This window comes from Phycodurus eques, chromosome 14, assembly GCF_024500275.1.
Source record: "Phycodurus eques isolate BA_2022a chromosome 14, UOR_Pequ_1.1, whole genome shotgun sequence".
Taxonomy (NCBI): domain Eukaryota; kingdom Metazoa; phylum Chordata; class Actinopteri; order Syngnathiformes; family Syngnathidae; genus Phycodurus; species Phycodurus eques.
This window is the reverse complement of record NC_084538.1, coordinates 156,550-180,916: the sequence shown is the minus strand read 5'-3', so window position 1 is coordinate 180,916 and position 24,367 is coordinate 156,550. Positions and strand designations below refer to the sequence as shown.

Sequence of the window (24,367 nt, the reverse complement as noted above, 5' to 3'; positions counted from 1 at the left end):
GAGAAAAAGCGATGTCCAGTTCTGCCTGAGCGCCGTACTTGACACACTTCATTTGATCGTTTCCCAGTGCCTCAGGTGCTTGTGGAAAATGTGCTTTCCGTGACATTTAAAGATAAAAAAAAAGAACAAATTATAAATTTAACACAGCTACGTTTTTTTTTTTAACCAAACAAACCAAAACAAAGTTTTGCACATGGTTTATGTACAGGCGACCAAATCGTCCAGATGTAATAAGAGTATATGTGTAATGATGACATCAGCGTTGAGAGAACTTTTTTGATCCCAAAGCAGCAAACAATATATATCATGTTTTACAAAGCATTTTGTGTTGCTTTTGAAGTATGAAATGTTTTATAAAATAAAGGTTTGTTTGATTGATTAATTGATGAGTTATGAAAACAAGCGTTATCACCATAAACAAGATGTGACGGACAAACCTATTTAACAAACAGGATCACGTTTCGAAAACTCTCAAACTTTGTGTGAGCTGCATTGCATGTGCAGAAAGGATTGCACCCGTGGCATTAGAACGTGTTTTGTGTGTGCAATGTATATTTATTGCAAACGGGGGACTTGTAAACCACCTCTTCTGTTGACCGAAAAACGGACAGTTGGGTCGCGTCTTTTGGAGCGAATCGACACTCCTCTTTTAACGACCTCAACCGTGTCCCTTCTTGATGACGTCAAAATTGGCCGCACAGACAACCAACAGAAAAACAAAGAGGACGAGCAGGCGTCTCTCGCAGCAAGCGCTTATAACAACAACAGTAATCCGAATATAGCCAGGATATATGTAGCGCCTTTGGAGGGACCCGAGGACGTTTGTACAGTCGAAATGTGAAATAACTCAAGAGTAGACGAAGCAAAAGATTCCAATTGGGAAAGGACTATAAAGGCAACGTGACCTTTCACACGCCAACGTCACTTTTCTTTTCTTTTTTTTTTGTCGTCTAGCGAGTGTGCACACTTGACGCACACACACTCGTTTCACGCGATCACCGGACCGGAACCGTGGACCATGGACGACTTTCTCTCCACTTGCCACGCAGCCGCCAAGGTAGCACGCACGCACGCACGCACAGTGCGCGAGGATCTCAGCCATTGAAGGAGGAGGCCTTTTCACACTTTGCCCTCGCTCATGCGTTCCCATGTGCACGTGAGCTTGTCCGAATCCCGCGAGATATTACGGACGTTTGGAGATGCGCGAGTTAAGTCTTTCGTGAGCCCAAATCACAACACGAGGATGTCGAGCAATCACACGAAACAACACATAAAAAGGCAGCTTTTAAGTTTGGAATTGCAAAAATGGGACGGCGAGTGGATGGCGGATGTTGGCCGTTCGATGTCGAATGGTTCATAGTGGCAGTTGTACTGTATGTCGGATGTTATAAGTCGGATGTAGAGTGTCTCCGGAAAGTATTCAGACCCCCTTCAATTTGTCACTTTTTGTTATATTGCAGCCATTTGCTAAAATCATTGAAATTATTTTTTCCCTCATGAATGTACACACAGAACCCCCCTATTGACAGAACACTGAACTTTTGGCAGATTTATTAAAAAAGAAAAACCGTTGTTTTCTTTCAAAATGGGGTGCTGTGTGTACACGAGTGAGGGGGGGCGAAATGAACCGAAATGATTTTAGCAAATGGCTGCAAGATAAGAAAGAGTGAAAAATTGAAGGGGGTCTGAATACTTTCCGTTGCTGTTATTTGTCGTGTGTCGATGTTGGATTCCGGACGTCCCTGTTCCACGTCGGATGCGGTTTCCCCAGGCAAGTGCTCGGCTCCCGTCAGGCCCCGCGTTCCACGTGGTTCTGGGAAACGAGGCGTGTGACCTGGACTCGATGGTGTCCGCGCTGGTGTACGCCTACTACCTGTCCAAGGTGAGGCCGCGTCCCGGCCGGTCGGACGTCACGTAACGTGACGTCACGTGACGTCGGCCGTGTCTCTCTCGGCAGACGCGCGACGACCGAGCGGCGCTCAGCGTGCCGCTGCTCAACATCCGCCAGGGGGAGCTGCTGCTCCGTTCCGACAACATGTTTCTGCTGCGCCGGACCGGCCTGTGTCCCGACACGCTGCTCTTCCGGGACCAGCTGGACTTGGCGGCGCTGCGGCGGACGGGCCGCCTCCGCCTCACGCTCGTTGATCACAACGTCCTTCCCGGGTAAAAAGCAAGACAGACGGCGCACAAAATGTTTCAAAACACAAAAAACAAAAGTGTAATTAAAAAAATCACGATGCAATTTATCAGCGGGGATGGGGGGGGTGAGTGACAGCCACCCGTTGTGATTGCAGTTCAGACGCTGACCTGGAGGGGGCGGTGGTGGAGGTCATCGACCATCGCGAGCTGGAGAGAGAGCCCGGGCCCTCCTGCCCGGTTACCGTGGAGATGGTGGGCTCCTGCGCCACCTTGGTGACCGAGCGCCTAATCCAGAACGCTCCGCACATCCTGGACCAGCAGGTGGCGCTGCTTCTCTACGGTAAATCTCCCTTAAACTCCGCCCGCCGCGTCTGCCAGCCCTGGCTGATTAGTGTCCGCCTGTTGCTTAGCTACCATCCTGACCGACTGCGTGAACATGGCGCCCGCGGCGTGCAAGGTGACGCCCAAAGACAGCCAGTACGCCGCCGCCCTGGAGGCGCGCTTCCCCTCCCTGCCACCGCGCGGCGCTCTCTTCCAAGCTGTGCACAAAGCCAAGTTTGACGTGTCAGGTGAGGCCGCGTCACGTGTGACGATGACGTCGCATGTGACATCACACGTGGTAATGACGTCACACCCGACGGCACGTGGGGTGACGATGACGTCGTGGTCTCCAGGTCTCAACACGGAACAAATGTTGATGAAGGACATGAAAACGCTGGCAGGAAGTTTCTCCATTGCCGTCTCCGTTCTCTACCTGCCCATCGAGGTCGCTGCAGTCACACACGTACAATGCTCACACTGGGGCTGAACGATTTTACGGTTTCTGATCGAAATTGCGATTTCAGACGACGCCATCATGCGCTCGCCAAAGTTGTGTTTTTTTGCAGCGCTCCCGACTGACACGGAATCTGTGTGTCCCGCGGAGCTCACCAATCAGCAGCAGCGTGCTCCTCGTGGACAGTTCACGCAAACCAATCAGCTCTGAGCCGGTCAAAAGAAACAGCCCGTCCGTCCATCCTCCCTCTTTTCCCGGCTGCTCCCTAACTGGGGGGAATGGTACACGCTAAGCTAACCTGCGCCGATTCTGCACCAGCTATGAGCTGCGCGGCTAAACACAATCCCTCGCGGTCCCGATCCTCCCTTTTAAGTAACAGATCCTCGCATCCGTGGCGGCAAATAAATTCCACTTGTGACACGTAGCGTTATCACTAAAAGTGGACGAGGAGTAGCTAAGCGTGCGACACACCGAGCGAGAAGAGATTACAAGCTAATAGCGAAGTTAACGCAATCGCAGGGTACATAGAAACAAACAACCATTCGCGCGCACATTCACACTTACGGGCAATTTAGAGTCTTCAGTCAACCTAGCACGCGTGTTTTTGTGAGGCAGATGTGCTAAGCAGTCGTCCGCCGTGCCGCCCAAAACAATATTAGTATCTGAAATATTTAGAATGTCAGTAGTGTTATTTGCAATTGTTTTCACTATTGTGCCCCATACAGTGCTGAGTTTTGAGATTTACACAATGATACGTCTCAAAATACAGTCTTTGTTTTCAGTTTAAAAAAAAAAAATCAATTTAGCTTTTCTAAAGGACTCATAAAAACAAATTATTATTATTATTAGGGTGGAACAGTGGACGACTGCTTAGCCCATCTGCCTCACAGTTCTGAGGACCGGGGTTGAAATCTGGCCTCGCCTGTGTGGACTTTGCATGTTCTCCCCGTGCCTGCGTGGCTTTTCTCCGGGTACTCCGGTTTCCTCCCACATCCAAAAAACATGCATGCTAGGTTCATTGACAACTCTAAATTACCCGTAGGTGTGCATGTGAGTGCGAACGGCTGTTTGTTTCTATGTGCCCTGCGATTGGCTGGCGACCGGTTCAGGGTGTACCCCTCCTCTCACCCAAAGATAGCTGGGATAGGCGCGAGCATGCCCGCGACCCATTTGAGGAGAAGCGCTACGGAAAATGGATGGATGGATTATGATTATTATTATGGTATCACTGGCGCCAGGTTGAATGGCAAAATTAGGTCAATTTAACTTTTTTTTTTTTTTTTTTTTAAATCTATATTATTGGTTAGTCCCCACATGTGTGTGATAAAATTTATATTACAAATTACTGACCAATCTAAAATTGGAAAAAGCTTACTCTATTTGACAATGACGCAATGTTCATGGTTCACCACACGCTGTTTTTTTGGTCCCATGAAAAAGTGACAGTTTTGGAGGTACGCGGATTCTGCCCGACGCCAGCGACACGTTTTTTATTTGTTAAATTTATTTCACACATAAAAGAAAAAGAAGATGCTAATGCTTAAAAATGCTAAATTTGCATGAAAAGAAGCAGACAGAAGAATAAAAAATCTCATACTTTTTGTCCCATTAAACAGAAAATATTGACATGTCACATTTAAATAATCCATTCAGTAACACTTCCGTTTTCATTTTTAGACTGAAGTTGATAACGTGAGCGTGTTGCGTTGCTGTAAAGGGATTGCATTACAAAAACATGATATGAATTTGAGGCCATGTCACTCAGCCCTCATCTCCGTTTGAAGCAGTTAGCCTATGAGAAAAATAGGGAAAAAAACATTTACAAGCGATCTTGCATTTACAATGAACATGTACATTAGTGTGAGGTTAAACATTTTTGTTAAAAAAATTTTTTTTACATACAGTATTACATGTTTATATATGTATGACAGCAAGCGCTGAAATTGATGCGATTGCTTTATTGGACCAATTTTGCAACCTTGAAAAAGGACTGTCTCACACAGCTCTGCATTATTAGACTAAAAGATTTTAATGTTTTGTTGGTATGATGTGTTTGTAAATGTTACTGAACACAGTGAATATTGCACTGAAGCTTGATTTGAATCGAATCGAAATTGCCAGAATCTACCAGAAAAATCCCAATTAGATTTTTTTTCCTGAAATCGTTCAGCCCTAGCTCACTTATAGTGGGGGTCCTGAACGTGTGTGTGTGTGTGTGTGTGTTTGTGGGTGTGGGTGTGTACACGCGCGTGCATGTATCAGGCGTTCATGCAGAGAGCGGAGCTGGAGGCGGAGCTTTCCGTCTTCTGTCGCAAGTTGTCTTTTGATCTTCTGGTGCTGATGAGCATCTGCTTCACGGAGACCAAGCAGCCAATCAGGGAGCTGGCACTCTTCAGTCACAGCGACTCCCGCAGAGAACAGGTACAGTGCGAGCCTGTAACCGTGGCGACCGTCGGACTCTTACGACCCCTCCCCTGCCCGCCCGCCCACGACAGGCGAGCCGCTTCCTGGAGCGGGCCGGAAACCCCGCCCTCGACCTGTGTCCGATCAGCAGCCCCCATCGTCACGTGGCGGCCTATCACCAAGGTAACGCGCGTATTCGCGAACTGGGGTCCTTGGACCCGCGCGGGGCTGTAAGTCGTAGCGCACACAAAAAAAAAAGTCCTGATGGGGTCTGATTTGAAAAGAGTGCGGTGGGGACCGATGCAATTTTCCACAATGAACCGACCCGGTAAATGCGCAGCCTACTTCTGCATTCGGGAAAAATCTGGAAGCGCATCCTCCCGCTTGGGAAACTTTAAACGTCTACAATATCATTTTTGTCACAAGAGAGTCACCAAAGATGACAATATTCAATGTTTAGGCCTCGTTCGTGTTTACACACAGGTTGGTCCTCACTTTCTTGGCTTTTGGGCCAATTAGAAGCCGGGATATGATTGAGACGAATCATCACATAAATTTGACATCACCAAATGAAGACATTTCAACAAAAGGCCTATTACAGAAATCAAGTCCTATATTTCCTGGAAATAGAAGGACTATATTTTGAAGAATATAGCCCTGTTTTTCAGACAATAAAGAAATCCCCCAATCCCCCCTCCCCCAAAATATATTGTGAGACTAAAGTTGGATTTTTGATGATGCGTGCCAAATTTGAATGAGTGAAAAAATCGGCAAGTAGAGAAAATGAAGCTTGAAAATGGCAAAAAAAATCTAACTCAGCGCTGAAACCACACCCGCTCACCTGCTGTCAATCAAATACCTCAGCTACCACCTGGAAAGATGAATGCAACTTCTTCTAGCGACTATTATGCCCCCACAAAACTACGTTGGAGCCGCCAAAATCTATCTGGCTGGAATAGATCCCACAGAGTCGTCGTGGGGCTTTTGCACAGGCTCTCTAACGCGGCCACGCCAGCAGACTATCCAAAGGGAAGACGCATTTTGGGGTTGTAGGCTTCGCTAGCTAGATAAGTACAAGTCACAACTGATGTGGATGAAGGCACTTAAGTTCTTCTTGTGGGAGAGGGCCATCTCATGTCGGACTCCAGTGTGCGTCAAGCGGTGCCTTTTTAAAATGGTAAAAAACATTTGAATGCTTTAACTCCACAATTGATTACCGACATCGTTCTCAGTCTTTGCATGTTTTCAGCAATAAATATATAGAATGTATTTATCCATCCAGCCATCCATCTTCTACCGCTTATCCGAGGTCGGGTCGCGGGGGCAGTAGCTTTAGCAGGGACGCCCAGACTTCCCTTTCCCCAGCCACTTCATCCATCTCTTCCGGGGGGACCCCGAGGCGTTCCCAGGCCGGCCGAAGGATGTAGTCTTTCCAGCGTGTCCCGGGTCGTCCCCGGGGTCTCCTCCCGGTGGGACGTGCCCGGAACACCTCACCGGGGAGGCGTCTGGGAGGCATCCGAATCAGATGCCCCGGCCACCTCATCTGGCTCCTCTCGATGTGAAGGAGCAACGGCTCTAGATCCTCCCGGATGACCGAGCTTCTCACCCTATCTCTAAGGGAGAGCCCGGACACCCTGCGGAGGAAACTCATTTCGGCCGCTTGTATCCGGGATCTCGTTCTTTCGGTCACGACCCACAGATCGTGACCATAGGTGAGGGTAGGAACGTAGATGGACCGGTAAATCGAGAGCTTCGCCTTCCGGCTTAGCTCCTTCTTTACCACAACGGATCGATACAAAGTCCGCATCACTGCAGACGCCGCACCGATCCGCCTGTCGATCTCCCATTCCATTCTTCCCTCACTCGTGAACAAGACCCCAAGATACTTGAACTCCTCCACTTGGGACAGGATCTCATCCCCGACCCGGAGAGGGCACGCCACCCTTTTCCGACTGAGGACCACGGTCTCAGATTTGGAGGTGCTGATTCTCATCCCGGCCGCTTCACACTCGGCTGCGAACTGCTCCAATGAGAGTTGGAGGTCACGGCTTGATGAAGCCAACAGAACCACATCATCTGCAAAAAGCAGAGATGCAATACTGAGGCCACCAAACCGGACCCCCTCTACGCCTCAGCTGCGCCTAGAAATTCTGTCCATAAAAGTTCTGAACAGAATCGGTGACAAAGGGCAGCCTTGGCGGGGTCCAACCCTCACCGGGAACGAGTCCGACTTACTGCCGGATATGCGGACCTAACTCTGACTCCGGTCGTACAGGGACCGAACAGCCCGTATCAGGGGGTTCGGTACCCCATACTCCCGAAGCACCCCCCACAGGACCACCCGAGGGACACGGTCGAACGCCTTCTCCAAGTCCACAAAACACATGTAGACTGGTTGGGCGAACTCCCATGCACCCTTGAGGACCCTGCCAAGGGTGTAGAGCTGGTCCACTGTTCCACGGCCAGGACAAAAACCACACTTCTCCTCCTGAATCTGGGATTCAACTTCCCGACGGACCATCGTCTCCAGCACCCCTGAATAGACCTTACCAGGAAGGCTGAGGAGTGTGATCCCCCTGGAGTTGGAACACACCCTCCGGTCCCCCTTCTTAAAAAGGGAGACCACCACCCCAGTCTGCCAATCCAGAGGCACTGTGCCCGATGTCCACGCGATGTTGCAGAGGCGTGTCAACCAGGACAGCCCTACAACATCCAGAGCCTTGAGGAACTCTGGGCAAATCTCATCCACCCCCGGGCCCTGGCACCGAGGAGCTTTTTAACCACCTCGGTGACCTCAATCCCAGAGATAGGAGAGACCGCCTGAGAGACCCCAGACTCTGCTCCCTCATGGGAAGACGTGTCGGTGGAATTGAGGAGGTCTTCGAAGTATTCTCCCCACGAGTCGAGGTCAGCAGCGCCCCATCCCCACTATACACAGTGTTGATGGTGCACTGCTTTCCCCTCCTGAGACGTCGGGTGGTGGACCAGAATTTCCTCGAAGCCGTCCGGAAGTCGTTCTCCATGGCCTCACCGAACTCCTTCCATGCCCGAGTTTTTGCTTCAGCGACCACCAAAGCTGCATTCCGCTTGGCCAGCCGGTACCCATCAGCTGCCTCAGGAGTCCCACAGGCCAAAAAGGGCCGATAGGACTCCTTCTTCAGCTTGACGGTATCCCTCACCATTGGTGTCCACCAACGGGTTCGGGGATTGCCGCCACGACAGGCACCGACCACCTTACGGCCACAGCTCCAGCAATGGAGGCGCGGAACATGGTCGGACTCGATGTCCCCCGCCTCCCCCAGAACATGAGCAAAGTTCTGTCGGAGGTGGGAGTTGAAACTCCTTCTGACAGGGGATTCCGCCAGACGTTCCCAGCAGACCCTCACAATACGTTTGGGCCTGCCACGTCGGACCAGCATCTTCCCCCACCATCGGAGCCAACTCACCACCGGGTGGTGATCGGTTGACAGCTCCGCCCCTCTCTTCACCCGAGTGTCCAAGACATGCGGCCGCAAGTCCGATGACACGACCACAAAGTCGATCATCGAACTGCGACCTAGGGTGTCCTGGTGCCAAGTGCACGTGTGGACACCCTTATGCTTGAACATGGTGTTCGTTATGGACAATCCGTGACGAGCACAGAAGTCCAATAACAGAATACCGCGTGATCGGGGGGGGCCGTTCCTCCCAATCGCACCCTTCCAGGTCTCACTGTCATTGCCCATGTGAGCATTGAAGTCCCCCAGCAGAACGATGGAGTCCCCAGCGGGAGCGCTCTCCAGCACCCCCTCCAAGGACTCCAAAAAGGGTGGGTACTCTGAACTGGTGTTTGGTGCATAGGCACAAACAACAGTTAGGACCCGTCCCGTCCCCGAAGGTGGAGGGAGGCTACCCTCTCGTCCACCGGGGTGAACCCCAACGTACAGGCGCCGAGCCGGGGAGCAATAAGTATAACCACACCTGCTCGGCGCCTCTCACCGTAGGCAACTCCAGAGTGGAAGAGAGTCCAACCCCTCTCAAGAGGACTGGTACCAGAGCCCAAGCTGTGCGTGGAGGCGAGTCAGACTATATCGAGTCGGAACTTCTCAACCTCACACACCAGCTTGGGCTCCTTCCCTGCCAGAGAGGTGACATTCCACGTCCCTAGAGCCAGCTTCTGTAGCCGGGGATCGGCTCGCCAAGGTCCCTGCCTTCGGCCACCCCCCAGCTCGCACTGCACCCGTCCCCTATGGCCCCACCCACAGGTGGTGAGCCCATGGGAAGGGGGACCCACGTTACCCTTTCGGGCAGGCCCGGCCACCAGGCGCTCTCCTTCGAGCCCCAACTCCAGGCCTGGCTCCAGAGGGGGGCCCCGGTGACCCGCGTCCGGGCAAAGGAAACCTGAGTCCATAATTTGTCTTCTTCATAAGGGGTCTTTGAGCCGTGCTTTGTCTGGTCCTTCACCTAGGACCTGTTTTGCCAACTTAGCACCTTGGATCATTGGGATACACAAACCCCTCCACCACGATAAGGTGACGGCTCATGGAGGGGAGAATGCATTTAGAAAAAAAAAAAAAGCGAAGCCGTGTGGACGGTCGTCGCCATTGACGACACTTATGTGCATCCGTCAGGAAACGCGCTGGCGTCGCGGAAGAAACTTCTGCCGCTGCTCAAAGATTTTCTGAGGACGAGCGACGATGAGGACGACGAGGACGAAGGCCGAGTGCCGCCCACGCCCATGAACAGCCTGGTGGAGGGCTGCCCTCTGGATGCCGGCCCGCCCCCCATCAGCGCGGACGCTCTGCACGACAAGTTCAGCAAGATGGACGCTTACTGACCCCACGAGAACACTACACAACTTTGCAATATCTTACATACATGTACTATTCTCAAGTGATATCATTTCCCATTCTATGCAAAATAAAAGGCGAAAAATTCACATACATTGTTTTACCCTGGACACACACGCAGTCCCGCACACGCCTAACATTTGAAAAAGAACAAGCTGATATTATTTGGACATCACAACTGACTCCACATTCAAGGATCCAAAGAGTTTAATTGTCATACCAACACACGGTTGCACATACAGTGCCGTGAACAATTATTGGCCCCCTTCTCAAATTCTAAAGAGTTTTGCTTTGTTTCCCCTAAGATCATCAAACAAATGTAAATATCAGACAAATATAAGTACCATTGTTAGTAACCCTAACCCAAGTGAACTTAAAATGCTTTTTTTAAATGGTGATTGCATTTATTAACCCTCATGCATCATAATACAATACATACGTAGGAATCATTTTGAGACAAAACATGCTTCAGGCTTTTAAATATGATATAAATAAGTCATATACATATTTTCTTTACTTTCAACCCCTCAAAATGTTCAATGACATCAGATTTATCCATAGATACAGTGGGTACGGAAAGTATTCAGACCCCCTTCAATTTTTCACTCTTTGTAATATTGCAGCCATTTGCTAAAGTCATTCAAATCATCACACAGCACCCCATACTGACAGAAAAAAAAGGAATTGTTGAATTTTTAGTAGATTTATTAAAAAAGAAAAACCGAAATATCACACAGCCATAAGTATTCAGACCCTTGGCTCTGACACTCATATTTAGAACTCGGGTGCTGTCCATTTCTTCTGATCTTCCTTGAGATGGTTCTGCACTTTCACTGGAGTCCAGCTGTTTGATTATACTTGATTAGGAAAGCCACACCCCTGTCTATATAAGACCTTACAGCTCACAGTGCATGTCAGAGCAAATGAGAAGCATGAGGTCAATGGAACTGCCTGAAGAGCTCAGAGACAATTGTGGCAAGGCACAGTTCTGGCCAAGGTTACAAAAAAAATTCTGCTTCACTTAAGATTCCTACGAGCACAGTGGCCTCCATAATGCTTAAATGGAAGACGTTTGGGACGACCAGAACCCTTCCTAGAGCCGGCCGTCCGGCCAAACTGAGCCATCGGGGGAGAAGAACCTCGGTGAGAGAGGTCAAGAAGAACCCAAAGATCACTGTGGCTGAGCTCCAGAGATGCAGTCGGGAGATGGGATAAAGTTCTAGAAAGTCAAACATCACTGCAGCCCTCACCAGTCGGGGCTTTATGGCAGAGTGACCCGACGGAAGCATCTCCTCGGTGCAAGACATGTGAAAGCCCGCATGGAGTTTGCTAAAAAAATACCTGCAGGACTCCAAGAGAAATAAGATTATCTGGTCTGATGAGACCAAGATCGAACTTTTTGGCCTTAATCCTAAGCGGTATGTGTGGAGAAAAGCAGGCACTGCTCCATCACCTGTCCAATACAGTCCCAAAAGTGAAGCACGGTGGTGGCAGCATCATGCTGTGGGGGTGTTTTTCAGCTGCAGGGACAGGACGACCGGTTGCAATCGAAGGAAAGACGACCTTCCACCTTCCAACAAGACAATGACCCTAAGCACAAAGCTAAAATAACGAAGAAGTGGCTTCAGAACAACTATGTATTATTAACACGATTCCTAAAATATTTTCTTCATCAAAACCTTACAGTGCTCCGTTTTAGCCATTTTAGCCAGCGAGGGACACCTTATAGTCTAAGGTATAAAGCTTATACAGTGACCCCCTCATATTTCGAACACCGATTAAACATCTCTTTTCTTGGAAAAAACTGGCCCAATAAAATCATACCTGAAATAATATAAAACAATAAGTTGCTGTTCGCCCCTTTGTTTTATTGCAAAGCAATACAATCAACTTTTATTAAACTCATATTTCATTAGAAAACACATACAGTCCAGTACACAATAAGACACATAAAAGGAGAGTACATCAGGAAAACCTTTATATTTAATGACCATCATTAGTTTTTACCCAATTCCCTTCCAAGAAAACAACAAGCATCCAAGAAATTTCACCTGCACTGTCCAGTATGCAGGTATTTATTTCACAGTAACACTGTATACATTTTCGGCTAAAAAGTTACTGAATCGATTTCCAGTCACTGAATCGTTTCATATCGTATCGTTCTAAATTAACCAATATCGTCCTTAAATATGTGTGTGTGTGTGTGTGTGTTTAAGTACAACATTATTATTATTAATTATTAAGGGCCTTTCCATGAATTTCATTGGGGAAAGATGCTTTGGCATACGAATGTTTCAAGTTACAAACGTGTTCACGGAACGAATTAAACTGGTATCTCAAGAGACCACTCTATATTGCATGTATGTGTGTGTATTGTGGAGAGGGCAACACGCCACCTTGAGGACACTTGGGGGAAGACAAGGCAACAGCCTTTTTCCTCCTGTCGCCCATCTTGTCATCTTGTCTCTGCTCTTCTTGGACGTCCTCACGCTTCGCCTTCTCCACAAGCCATTGATAGAGTTCCACACGCTGCTTGGAACCCTTTCCGTTCTGGTCCTTCCGGGCGGGGGGGACGGGAAGTCTTCCGTGTCCTTCAGGCCGGTTCTGGGTGCGGGGTCCGTGAAGCCAAAAGTCCGCGGCCGGTTCCCGCCGACTTGAGCGGCAGCAGGCGGCCACATCAGCCCTGAAGGAAGGCGTATAGAAGCCATAGATGAGCGGGTCGCAGCAGGTGTTGAGGTTCCCGAACAGGAAGAGGCCATGGTGGACGTACTCGGGTGTGAAGTGGACCACTTCGGGCTGGAACCAGTACCACACCCCCAACAGGTAGTACGGTGTCCAGCACACCACAAAGGACAGTACGATGATCACCGTCATCTTCAGCGTCTTCATCCTGGCCTTGGAGATGCTGTTGCTGCTGCTGCGACGCAGTTCGCCTGAGGACGCGCGGGGAGACACTTTAAACTAGGGCCAGACCAATTATTCGGCTGTACGATTTAATCGGGCCTGGAGGTGGGGCTCGAAGGCGAGCGCCTGGTGGCCGGGCCTGGCACAGACCGAAAGGGTAACGTGGGTCCCTCTTCCCATGAGCTCACCACCTGTGGGAGGGGCAATAGGGTCGGGTGCAGTGTGAGCTGGGGGGTGGCCGAAGGCAGGGACCTTGGCGAGCCGATCCCCGGCTACAGAAGCTGGCTCTAGTGACGTGGAATGTCACCTCTCTGGCAGGGAAGGTGTGCGAGGTCGAGAAGTTCCGACTTGATATAGTCGGGCTCGCCTCCACACACAGCTTGGGCTCTGGTACCAGTCCTCTCGAGAGGGGTTGGACTCTCTTCCACTCTGGAGTTGCCCACGGTGAGAGGCGCCGAGCAGCTGTGGGTATACTTATTCTCCCCCGGCTCGGTTCACTACGGTGGACGAGAGGGTAGCCTCCCTCCGCCTTCGGCTGGGGGGACGGGTCCTGACTGCTGTTTGTGCCTATGCACCAAACAGCAGTTCAGAGAACCCACCCTTTTTGGAGTCCTTAGAGGGGGTGCTGGAGAGCGCTGGGCCAATGACAGTGAGACCTGGAAGGGCGTGATTGTGAGGAATGGCCCCCCCAATCAGAACCCGAGCGGTGTTCTTTTATTGGACTTCTGTGCTCATCACAGATTGTCCATAACGAACACCATGTTCAAGCAAAAGGGTGTCCACACGTGCACATGGCACCAGGACACCCTAGGTCGCAGTTCGGTGATCGACTTTATGGTCGTGTCATCAGACTTGCGGCCGCATGTCTTGGACACTCGGGTGAAGAGAGGGGCGGAGCTTTCAACTGATCACTACCTGGTGGTGAGTTGGCTCCGATGGTGGGGGAAGATGCCGGTCCAACCTGGCAGGCCCAAACGTATTGTGAGGGTCTGCTGGGAACGTCTGGCGGAATCCCCTGTCAGAAGGAGTTTCCACCTCAGACAGAACTTAGCTCACGTTTCGGGGGAGAAGGGGGACATCGAGTCAGAATGGACCATGTTCCGCGCCTCCATTGCTGGGGCGGCCGAACGGAGCTGTGGCCGTAAGGTGGTCGGTGCCTGTCGTGGCGGCAAACCCCGAACCCGTTGGTGGACACCAACGGTGAGGGATGCCGTCAAATGATGGTTACTGATGGGTACCAGCTGGCCAAGCGGAATGCAGCTTTGGTGGTCGCTGAAGCAAAAACTCAGGCATGGGAGGAATTCAGTGAGGCCATGGAAAAAGACTTACGGAGGGCTTCGAGGAAATTCTGGTCCACCATCCAGTGTCTCAGGAGGGGGAAGCAGTGCACCATCAACACTGTGTATCGTGGGGATGGGGCGCTGCTGACCTCGACTCGTGGGGAGAATACTTCGAAGACCTCCTCAATGCCACCAACACGCCTTCCCATGAGGAAGCAGAGTCTGGGTTCTCTGAGGCGGGCTCTCCTATTGCTGGGGTTGAGGTCACCGAGGTGGTTAAAAAGCTCCTTGGTGGCAAGGCCCCGGGGGTGGATGAGATTCGCCCGCAGTTCCTAAAGGCTCTGGATGTTGTGGGGCTGTCCTGTTAACACGCCTCTGCAAAATTGCGTGGACATTGGGGACAATGTCTCTGGATTGGCAGAATGGGGTGGTGGTCCCCCTTTTTAAGAAGAGGGACTGGAGGGTGTGTTCCAACTACAGGGGGATCACACTCTTCAGCCTCCCTGGTAAGGTCTATTCAGGGGTGCTGGAGAGGAGGTCCATCCATCCATCAATTTTCTGAGCCGCTTCTCCTCACTAGGGCCGCGGGCGTGCTGGAGCCTATCCCAGCTATCTTCGGGCGAGAGGCGGGGTACACCCTGAACTGGTCGCCAGCCAATCACAGGGCACATACAAACAAACAACCATTCGCACTCACATTCACACCTACGGGCAATTTAGAGTTGTCAGTTAACCTACCATGCATGTTTTTGGGATGTGGGAGGAAACCGGAGTGTCCGGAGAAAACCCACGCAGACACGGGAGAACATGCAAACTCCAAACAGGCGGGGCCGGGGTTTGAACCCTGGACCTCAGAACTATGAGGCAGACGCTCTAACCAGTCGACCACCGGGCCGCCCGTCGGGAAGTCGAATCTCAGATTCAGGAGGAGCAGTGTGGTTTTTGACCTGGCTGTGGAACAGTGGACCAGCTCTACACCCTTGGCAGGGTCCTCGAGGTTGCATGGGAGTTCGCCCAACCAGTCTACATGTGTTTTGTGAACTTGGAGAAGGCGTTCGACCGTGTCCCTCGGGGAGTCCTGTGGTGGGTGCTTCGGAAGTATGGGGTACCGAACCCCCTGATATGGGCTGTTCGGTCCCTGTACGACCGGTGTCAGAGTTTGGTCCGCATTTCCAGCAGTAAGTCGGACTTGTTTCCGGTGAGGGTTGGACTCCGCTAAGGCTGCCCTTTGTCACCGATTCTGTTCATACCTTTTGTGGACAGAATTTCAAGGCGCAGCTGAGGCGTAGTGGGGGTCCGGTTTGGTGGCCTCAGTATTGCATCTCTGCTTTTTGCAGATGATGTGGTTCTGTTGGCTTCATCAAGCCATGATCTCCGACTCTCACTGGAGCGGTTCGCAGCCGAGTGTGAAGCGGCTGGGATCAGAATCAGCACCTCCAAATCTGAGACCGTGGTCCTCAGTCGGAAAAGGGTGGCGTGCCCTTTCCGGGTCGGGGATGAGATCCTGCCCCAAGTGGAGGAGTTCAAGTATCTTGGGGTCTTGTTCACGAGTGAGGGAAGAATGGAACAGGAGACCGACAGGCGGATTGGTGCGGCGTCTGCAGTGATGCAGACTTTTTATTGGTCCGTTGTGGTAAAGAAGGAGCTAAGCCGAAAGGTGAAGCTCTCAATTTACCGGTCGATCTACGTTCCTACCCTCACCGATGGTCACGAGCTGTGGGTCGTGACCGAACCGAAAGAACAAGATCCCGGATACAAGTGGCCGAAATGAGTTTCCTCCGCATGGTGTCCGGGCTCTCCCTTAGAGAGAGGGTGAGAAGCTCGGTCATCGGGAGCTCAGAGTATAGCTGCCAACTGTAGCCCTTTTCAAATAATTTTTCCCAATTTTTCCTTCCACATTAACACATTATCAGAAAACTACGATAAAGAGACATTCCCCCAAAAAATCTGAAGAAATTTACCTATTTTTGCCCATTTTCCTCTCCTGTAAACACATTTGAAAGGACAAAGTATTGCAAAACAGTCAAATGTTCTGCCTGTATATCATATCTTTGTTGTTGTAAGCGTTAAGGGACACAAAAATATGTATTTTTAATTCATCATATTTTTTTAAATTAACTGGCCAATTAATCGGCTATTGGAATTTTGTTCTGCCAAGTATCAGAATCAGCATCGGCCTCCAAAAATCCATATTGCTTGGGTCCTACTTTAAACCCTTTTCTAGGTGCTTGAATGGAAACAGGTGGAGTCACAGGCACACAACTGGACCTTCTGCCATCTAGTGGAAGAGCATTTCATTGTTCTGCCTGTCACTATATGTCGGTGGCATAGCTAGATGAACAAAGATACATTATTTTTAGTAAATAGTCATGTTTGGACCAATGAGGTGAAACTGGATCAGGAATCACCTAGGCCAAGCACATGCTCAAGAGGCGTCGGTGCTCTTCACGTGTCGTAAGCGTGTTGTCGGTTGAGGCGTGGTTACCTTTGTTCTTCAGGTGCGTGTTGTTGATGTGCAGCATGATGCGGCCATAGCAGCAGCTCATCACCAGCAGGGGGAGCACGTACAAGGTGCTGAAGTGGAACATGTTGTACAACGTTTCCTGCCAGCGGACGCTGAAAGTTGTGTGGGTCGCACACTGGGTGAAGTGAACGCCCACGTCGCCCAAGACGACATCTACCGTGCCGAACACGAACAACTGCAAATGGGAGCATGGCATCAACGTCATTGTGACACCGGGACAACATGAAAACATGACACCATGTACTGACACAGGTATATCCAACAATGCTGCCAATGAGACTTTATGTACCCGTCGGTCTGAGACCATGTTATCCCAGTTATGTGGTCACAGGAGCGTTGTGCCGCTCATGCACTACGCCATCGCAACAGACCTCACATGTCCACCTCCAACCTAAGGTCCCTAGCCTGTGTGGACCATGCTCTTCCGACCACAGTTTGCTACTGTCAGCAACTCTGCCAAGTGACCAATTTCATGCTGCTAAGTATTTGCTCCTTAAATAATAAATCACTACTCATCCACAACACCATTTGTGACCATAAACTGTACTTTCTCTGTCTAACCGGTACATTGCAACATCAATTGCACTTCCTCTCCCCAAACCAAGCCACACCCCTGGGTTACATCTACACCCAGAAGCCCCGCCCTTCCAGTACTAGAGATGGTCTGGCTGTGATCCATCGGGTGATATCCTGGTAAAACAGCTCCCACTTCAAAGCACCACCTCCTTTGATTGCATTGCTCTCTCGTTGGATGGGTCCTCACTCCAGGTTGTCCTCATTTACTGTCCCACAAACCATCTACCACCTTTATGTCTGATTTAGCTTCTCACTACAGTCTGTGCCGTGCCCCCATCCACACTTCTCCCCAGTGACTTCAATATTCATCTGGACTCCACCAGCAGCACCTTTGCGGCTGAATTCATGGCACTACTGGACTGCTTCAATTTGGCATACCTCATCACCTGGCCATCCTCTTCACTGCACCTCTCCCTCTCCCAAGACAGCGCCACCAGCGGACCATCTATTCAATTAAATATAGGTTAAACATGATTTGCAAAAAATATTATTCTGTTTTTATTTATGTTTAATACAACGTCCCAACTTCATTGGAATTGGGGTTGTAATAAAAACCCACAAAGACAAGATTGCTTCCTTACTTATTCTGTCAGAAAAAGATTTGCCAGAACAGCATGTAGTTGTAAAGTGTTTGAGTGCCTTGAAAAGCGTTTTATAAGTGCTATGCATTATTATTATTATTTACATGCGTCTCGCCCCTCACTAACACTCCTGTCCCTGGGCATTACCCCTAGCACTCTACACCTTCCTCAGTGTTGCCTCTCCTCCTTTTCTCCTGTGGATGCCCCCACTGTCGCTAAACTGGTCTCCACAGCTAAACCCTCCACCTGCTCTCTTGACCCCGTACCTTCAAACTTGGTCAAGGTATCTCTTCCCACCATCATGCTGAACATTATCAACCACTCCCTTCAATCTGGCTCAGTTCCCCTCAGTTTAAAAAATGCCACAGTCACTTTCATCCTAAAAAAAACAGCCCTGGACTAGGATCCATCCATCCACCCATCCAACCATCCATCCACCCATCCATCCATTCATCCATTTACTTCCACTTATACGAGGTCAGGTCACGGGGCCAGCAGCTTAAGCAGGGCAGCCCAGACTGCCCTCTCCCCACCTACTTTGTCCAGCTCTTCCGGAGGGATCCCGAGGCATTCCCAGACTAGCCGAGAGACATAGTCTCGCCAGCGTGTCCTGGGTAGTCCCCTGGGCTCCCTTCCGGTGGGACGTGCCCGGAACACCTCACCAGGGAGGCACCCGGGAGGCCTCCTAACCAGATGTCCGAGCCACCTCATCTGGCTCCTCTTGATGCGGAGGAGCAGCGGCTTGACTCTGAGCCCCCCGAACCCGGATTACCGAGCTTCTCTCTGCAGAGGAAACGGAGTTCGGCCGCTTGTATCCGCAATCTTGTTCTTTCGCTCGTGACCATAGGTGACAGTAGGAACATAGATCGACCGGTAAATTGAGAGCTTTGCCGTTTGGCTCAGCTCCTTCATCACCATGACAGACCGATACAGAGTCCGCATCACTGCAGAACCTGCACCGAGCTGCCTGTCTATCTCCACACCTGCTGGACCTGGATGACCTCAATAATTACCGCCTGATCTGCAACTATCTCTTCCTCAGCAAAATCTTGGAGAAAGCAGTTGCCACCCAACTCCATCGGCACATGTCTGGCATGCATTCCAATCGCTGACAAATTACAAGTGACGATCCTCCCAAACTGAGAACAATAGCACACTAGCCAACGACTTGAATACCTTCTACTGCAGATATGAAAAGGACACTTTCACACCCCACACCCACCCAGCCGCACCACCAACCACTATCACACCACCGACTTCTGTGTTAACCATCCGCGAACAGGATGTGAGACGCATCTTCAAACAACAAAAGATTAACAAAGCGGCAGCCCCAGACCATGTGTCCCCATCCAGCCTCAAAGTCTGCACAGACCAGCTCGCTCCAGTCTTCACTCAGATCTTCAATAGATCTCTGGAACTGTGCGAAGTACCATCCTGTTTCAAAAGCTCCACCGTCATTCCGTTCCCCAAGAAACCTGAAATCTCGGGTCTAAATGACTACAGGCCTGTCGCCTTGACATCTGTGGTCATGAAGTCCTTTGAACGTCTCGTGCTGGACCACCACATGAGCGTCACAGGCCCCGTGCTGGACCCCCTGCAGTTTGCCTACCGAGCAAACAGGTCTGCGGATGATGCAGTCAACATGGGACTGCACTTCATCCTACAACACCTCGACAGTGCAGGGACCTACGTGAGGATCCTGTTCGTGGACTTCAGGTCAGCATTCAACATCATCATCCCTGAACTCCTTTCCTCCAAGTATCTCCAGCTCAGCATCTCACCTGCCATCTGCCAGTGGAATTACAGCTTCCTGACGGGCAGGACACAGCAGGTGAGGCTGGGGGAGGCCACCTCATCCACACGCAGAATCAGCACTGGGGCGCCCCAAGGTTGTGTCCTCTCTCCGCTACTCTTCTCTCTCTACATGAACGACTGCACCTCAACGCACCCGGCTGTCAAACACCTGAAGTTTGCAGATGACACCACTGTCATCGGCCTCATCAAGGACTGTGACGAGTCTGCATATCGACAGGAAGCGGAGCAGCTGGAGCTGTGGTGCGGCCGACGCAACCTGGAGCTGAACACGCTCAAGACTGGAGAGATGATTGTGGACTTCAGGAGGCATCCTTCGCCAGAGCTGCCCCTCACGCTGTCCAGCTGCTTTGTGTCAACCGTCGAGAGCTTCAAGTTCCCGGGAATTACAGTCTCGCAGGACTTGAAGTGGGCGATCAACATCAACTCCGTACTCAAAAAGGCCCAGGAGAGGATGTACTTCCTGCGGCTTCTGCGCAAGCACAGCCTGCCACGGGAGCTGCTGAGGCAGTTCTACACAGCGGTCTTCGAATCAGTCCTGTGTTCTTCCATCACAGTCTGGTTTGGACAGGTCTGGACTGCAACAAAGGACAAATTCCGACTGCAACGGACAATCAAAACTGTTGAAATGATTGTTGGTACCCCTCTACCCACCCTTGAGGACTTGCACGCTGCCAGAACTAAGACAAGAGTGTGCAAAATCCTCTCTGACCCTCCGCATCCCGGTCACCAGCTCTTCCGGCTCCTTCCCTCAGGTAGGCGCTACCGATCAATGCAAACTATCACTAGCAGACATTCCAACAGCTTTTTCCCTCTTGCAATCAACATCTTAAACACCTAACCTACAATTCCATTGCAACATGCTGGCAATTTTTTGTCTTTTTGTCTTGAGTTTGTTGTCACATTTCTGTGGGGCCAATTATATATTACTCGTGCACTCACTGTAGTAGTCTCGCCACGCTGCACTATTTGCATATCTGTTGTTGACCAATACTGGCCACTCATGCCAGAGTAGTATCTACTCCATTTGCACACTGACTGAGCACTATCTGCAACATTTGCACGATCAACATTGTCCCAGACTATCGTACTACTTGCTTGAAGTCTCTGTGCCCTTTGCAAAATGGTCATTGCACCGGACTATTGTAATATTAGTCATTCGAACTGCTCTAAGTGCTTGAGGACTCTGCATCTTTTGCACAATTGTCAAAAAAAAAAAAAAAATGTACCGGCATTACCAGATAACTAACAACCCTTTATTGCTCAGTGACTGTTTTTTGTCAATGTCTTTATGTCTCAAAAGTGTTCTCTGTCAATTGACCGTCTGTTGTCGTACTAGAGCGGCTCCAATTACCGGAGACAAATTCCTTGTGTGTTTTTTGGACATACTTGGCAAATAAAGATGATTCTGATTGTGATTCTGATTCTGACACGTCCAAACATGAGCTCTATGAGGCCGTTCAATTCAGTATCAGAATCCACCACAGCTCACACACTGCCCTCATCAAAGTTATAAATGACCTCCAGCCATGGCCCAATGGTTAAGATCATTGCCTGCCACCGTGGGGGACATAGGTTCAAGACCCCGACTGGACCACCCGCCAACATCCCCCGGACTCATGGCTGTGGTGTCCTTGAGCAAGACACTGATACCCCGAAATGCTCCCTGGGTGCTTCAGCTGCCCCCTGCTCCAGTGTGTTCCACTAACGTGTATGTCTACACTGTGATGGGTTAAATGCAGAGAACAAATTTCGTGTGCATGCATGAATGTTCATCACAATAAAAGATGGTTCTTCTTCTTCTTCTCATTGCTGCCGACACTGGCCAATTCAGCTTTCTCATTCTCTTCGATCTGTTCGCAGCTGAAGACACAGTTTCTCACACCATTCTGTTTTCGTGGCTGAGACCAAAGTCATGCCGTCATCACATTCTGCCCAGGCTACTGCAACGTAGTCCTGTCCGGCCTACCCAGCAAAGCCCTGAACTGGTACCAGTTCGTCAAAACTCAGCAGCTGGGGTGCTCACCTGCACCAAGCCCTGGCAGCACATCACTCCCACACTTCCATTTCCACTGGCTACTGGTCAAGTCCCTCATCACATGCAAAATCCTGCTCCTCACCTACAAATCCCTCCACTAGCCCCCAGTACCAGTACCTATACCTCTTTCACTCATACACCCCATCCCGGGACCTGAGGTCTTCCAATTCTGGTCTATTGGCCAGAGCCTTCAGTGTTGCAGACCCCACCCTCTGGAACTCTCTTCCTTCAGACATCCGAGAGGCGCATCGCTGGAGACTTTCAAACAAAACTTCAAAACCCACCTGTTTTACTCAGCTTTTGATGTACAGTGTCCTTTGTTCTGTGTTCTTGTCTGTCTAATTTTTGTTAAATGGCCTTGGGATCTGTGAAAGGTGCTATATGAATCCATATTATTATTATTAGTATTATTATATAAACATGACATCTTGATATCTTGAAACCCTGACAAAATGACATGATGGCGTACTTTCTTGTGCTCAACAAGAGTGTCGTTGTGTTGCTGCGGGAAGCCTCTAAGCATAGCTAGCATTCCTCATAGACACAAAGGGTGGTGTTAGCCCAAGCTAGCAACAGGTGGTCTTTTTCTTTTTCATTAAATTTCCAGAACATTCCAGCATGGATTTACTGCTCACGGCAGCATCTGCTGAACACAAACACACCGATAGAGAATGTTATCGGTGCTTTGGGTGTCACACCAATCGATCACCTGCAAATCATGCCACCCTTGTACCTGCTTGTCCACTGAAGTCTGGAATGTGAATCACCGCATTTCTACTTCATGAGGGTGGCGTGCTCTCACAGCACAGCGAGTTAGTGTGAAAGCACACACCTGTGGCACGGCCAGCAACAGGCTGAGGCTCCAGGCCAGCGCCAGCATCCGTCTGTTCCTGCACCGGGCGCTCAGCGTGTGCAGCGGCCGCACGATGGCGTGATGGCGGTCCAGGCTGATGACCACCAGCACCGAGGCAGATGCGTACATGGCCAGCAACTTCAGGAAGCTGAGCAGCCTGCAGAGGGCGTCGCCGCCGTGCCACTGCACCGTGGCGTTCCATACGGCGTCCAGGGGCATCACCACAAAAGTCATCATCAGGTCTGCCGACGCTAGGCTGACGAAAAGGGGGCGCAGGTGAGAGGCCAAATGACGGCCGCGCCCGCCACACACGCTGGCCATGAGCGCCAGGTTGGCGGTGGCGGCGGCAGCAAACAGCAACGTCGTGCCTCCCACGCGGAACTGAGCCGCCCCACCGAATGAGGGGGCCTCCCACTGGGACGCATTGGCAGGGGGCCATGCCGACCGTGATGACCGCTCGGGAGACATCCTCGGAGTCTGTGCCACCACACTGACCAGATCAAAAGATGATGGCGAAAGGAGGGAGAAAAAGGTGGAGAAGGAGAGAGAGAGAGGGCTCAGCTTAACTTTTGGGCCTGCCTTTTGTCAAGCTCTGCCCTTTTGCCACCTGGCAAACCAGATGGATAATTGACGGGTTGATAGATCAATAGCGAGCCTGCGCACGCGCGCACGCACACACTCACACACTCACACAAGTATACACACTCAGCACATACACAAATATATACACGAACACATTCACACACTCAGATTTCGACATGCACACAGTTAGGCACTCACATGCATATACACGCACACACACACACGCACGCACGCACACACACACACACACACTCTGAAACCAGTGAACAAATCGTCTTTTAACTTCCTATGAATTGATTCAGTGTGGTGACGTCAGTGGTGATTTGGTTTCCATGGTAACGTTGAGAAAAGAGGGAAACGATGTAATAAAAAGTAAATGTTACATAATTCGTTAGAAAAAGAGGTTACGTATGTGTGTATAAACATCAAAAGCGTTTTTTCAACTGTTTTGAAGGGAACATCCATAGATATAATATATAGGTAAATCCGACACGCCCCTTTTGAGCAATAGCGACGCAGAGTAAGTGGGGGCAAAGTCGTCAGCAAATTCGGTACCTAGCTTTTCGTTCCCCAAAACATTGAACGTGACCCGTAAATTGTTGTCACTCCTCCATATTAAGGAGCGTCTCAAGTCTCTTAAACGTCCATGGTGGAGCCAGGATCGAGCATTGAGGAGCCTCCACGGCCTGCTTAAATCGAGGGACGTCTGATGTATACTGCGCGGAAGTCCCATTGCCCCTCGATGTGACGTTTAAAATGGCCGTTGGAGGGCAGGACGGATTTGGCATTGATCAATCACAATTGTTTTTGCATCTGCCAAGTTGTAAAGAGTAACTGTGTTGATTATATTTAACTTCAATGTAATCCCAGTTCGTATATAAAGCATAAAGCGGACATTTGTGGTGTAATAATTTAGACACGCAGAGGGTTCATTTGTGACACAGCAATGGCATGACCTCATCTTTAGTAGACGTCTCCATGAAATAACGCCATCGAGGAACGATTGTTTTATTTCTCCCAAGCATTCCTACTTCCTCCTGCATTGCTCCTCTGTCAATATCCTAGCTCCTG

The 24,367-nt window shown here is 50.2% G+C and overlaps 2 protein-coding genes across 2 annotated transcripts; one reads left to right on the top strand and one right to left on the bottom strand.

Moving 5' to 3' along the window:
• Nucleotides 1-40: 40 nt before the first annotated feature.
• prune (prune exopolyphosphatase) lies at nucleotides 41-10,235 on the top strand. The gene is made up of 10 exons (XM_061696884.1): nucleotides 41-75; nucleotides 955-1,057; nucleotides 1,772-1,882; nucleotides 1,958-2,163; nucleotides 2,295-2,479; nucleotides 2,550-2,708; nucleotides 2,814-2,905; nucleotides 5,177-5,335; nucleotides 5,410-5,500; nucleotides 9,928-10,235. The coding sequence occupies exons 2-10, from the start codon at nucleotides 1,019-1,021 to the stop codon at nucleotides 10,131-10,133; spliced, it is 1,248 nt and encodes a 415-aa protein (XP_061552868.1). The 5' UTR covers nucleotides 41-75; nucleotides 955-1,018; the 3' UTR covers nucleotides 10,134-10,235.
• Nucleotides 10,236-10,246: 11 nt separating this feature from the next.
• LOC133413004 (gonadotropin-releasing hormone II receptor-like) lies at nucleotides 10,247-24,257 on the bottom strand. Its single transcript, XM_061696859.1, has 5 exons — nucleotides 24,253-24,257; nucleotides 22,694-23,204; nucleotides 16,816-17,029; nucleotides 12,543-13,079; nucleotides 10,247-10,251 (listed from the first exon to the last, which is right to left on the bottom strand). Exons 1-5 carry the CDS (start codon nucleotides 24,255-24,257, stop codon nucleotides 10,247-10,249), a joined length of 1,272 nt encoding a protein of 423 aa, XP_061552843.1.
• Between the last annotated feature and the right edge of the window lie 110 nt (nucleotides 24,258-24,367).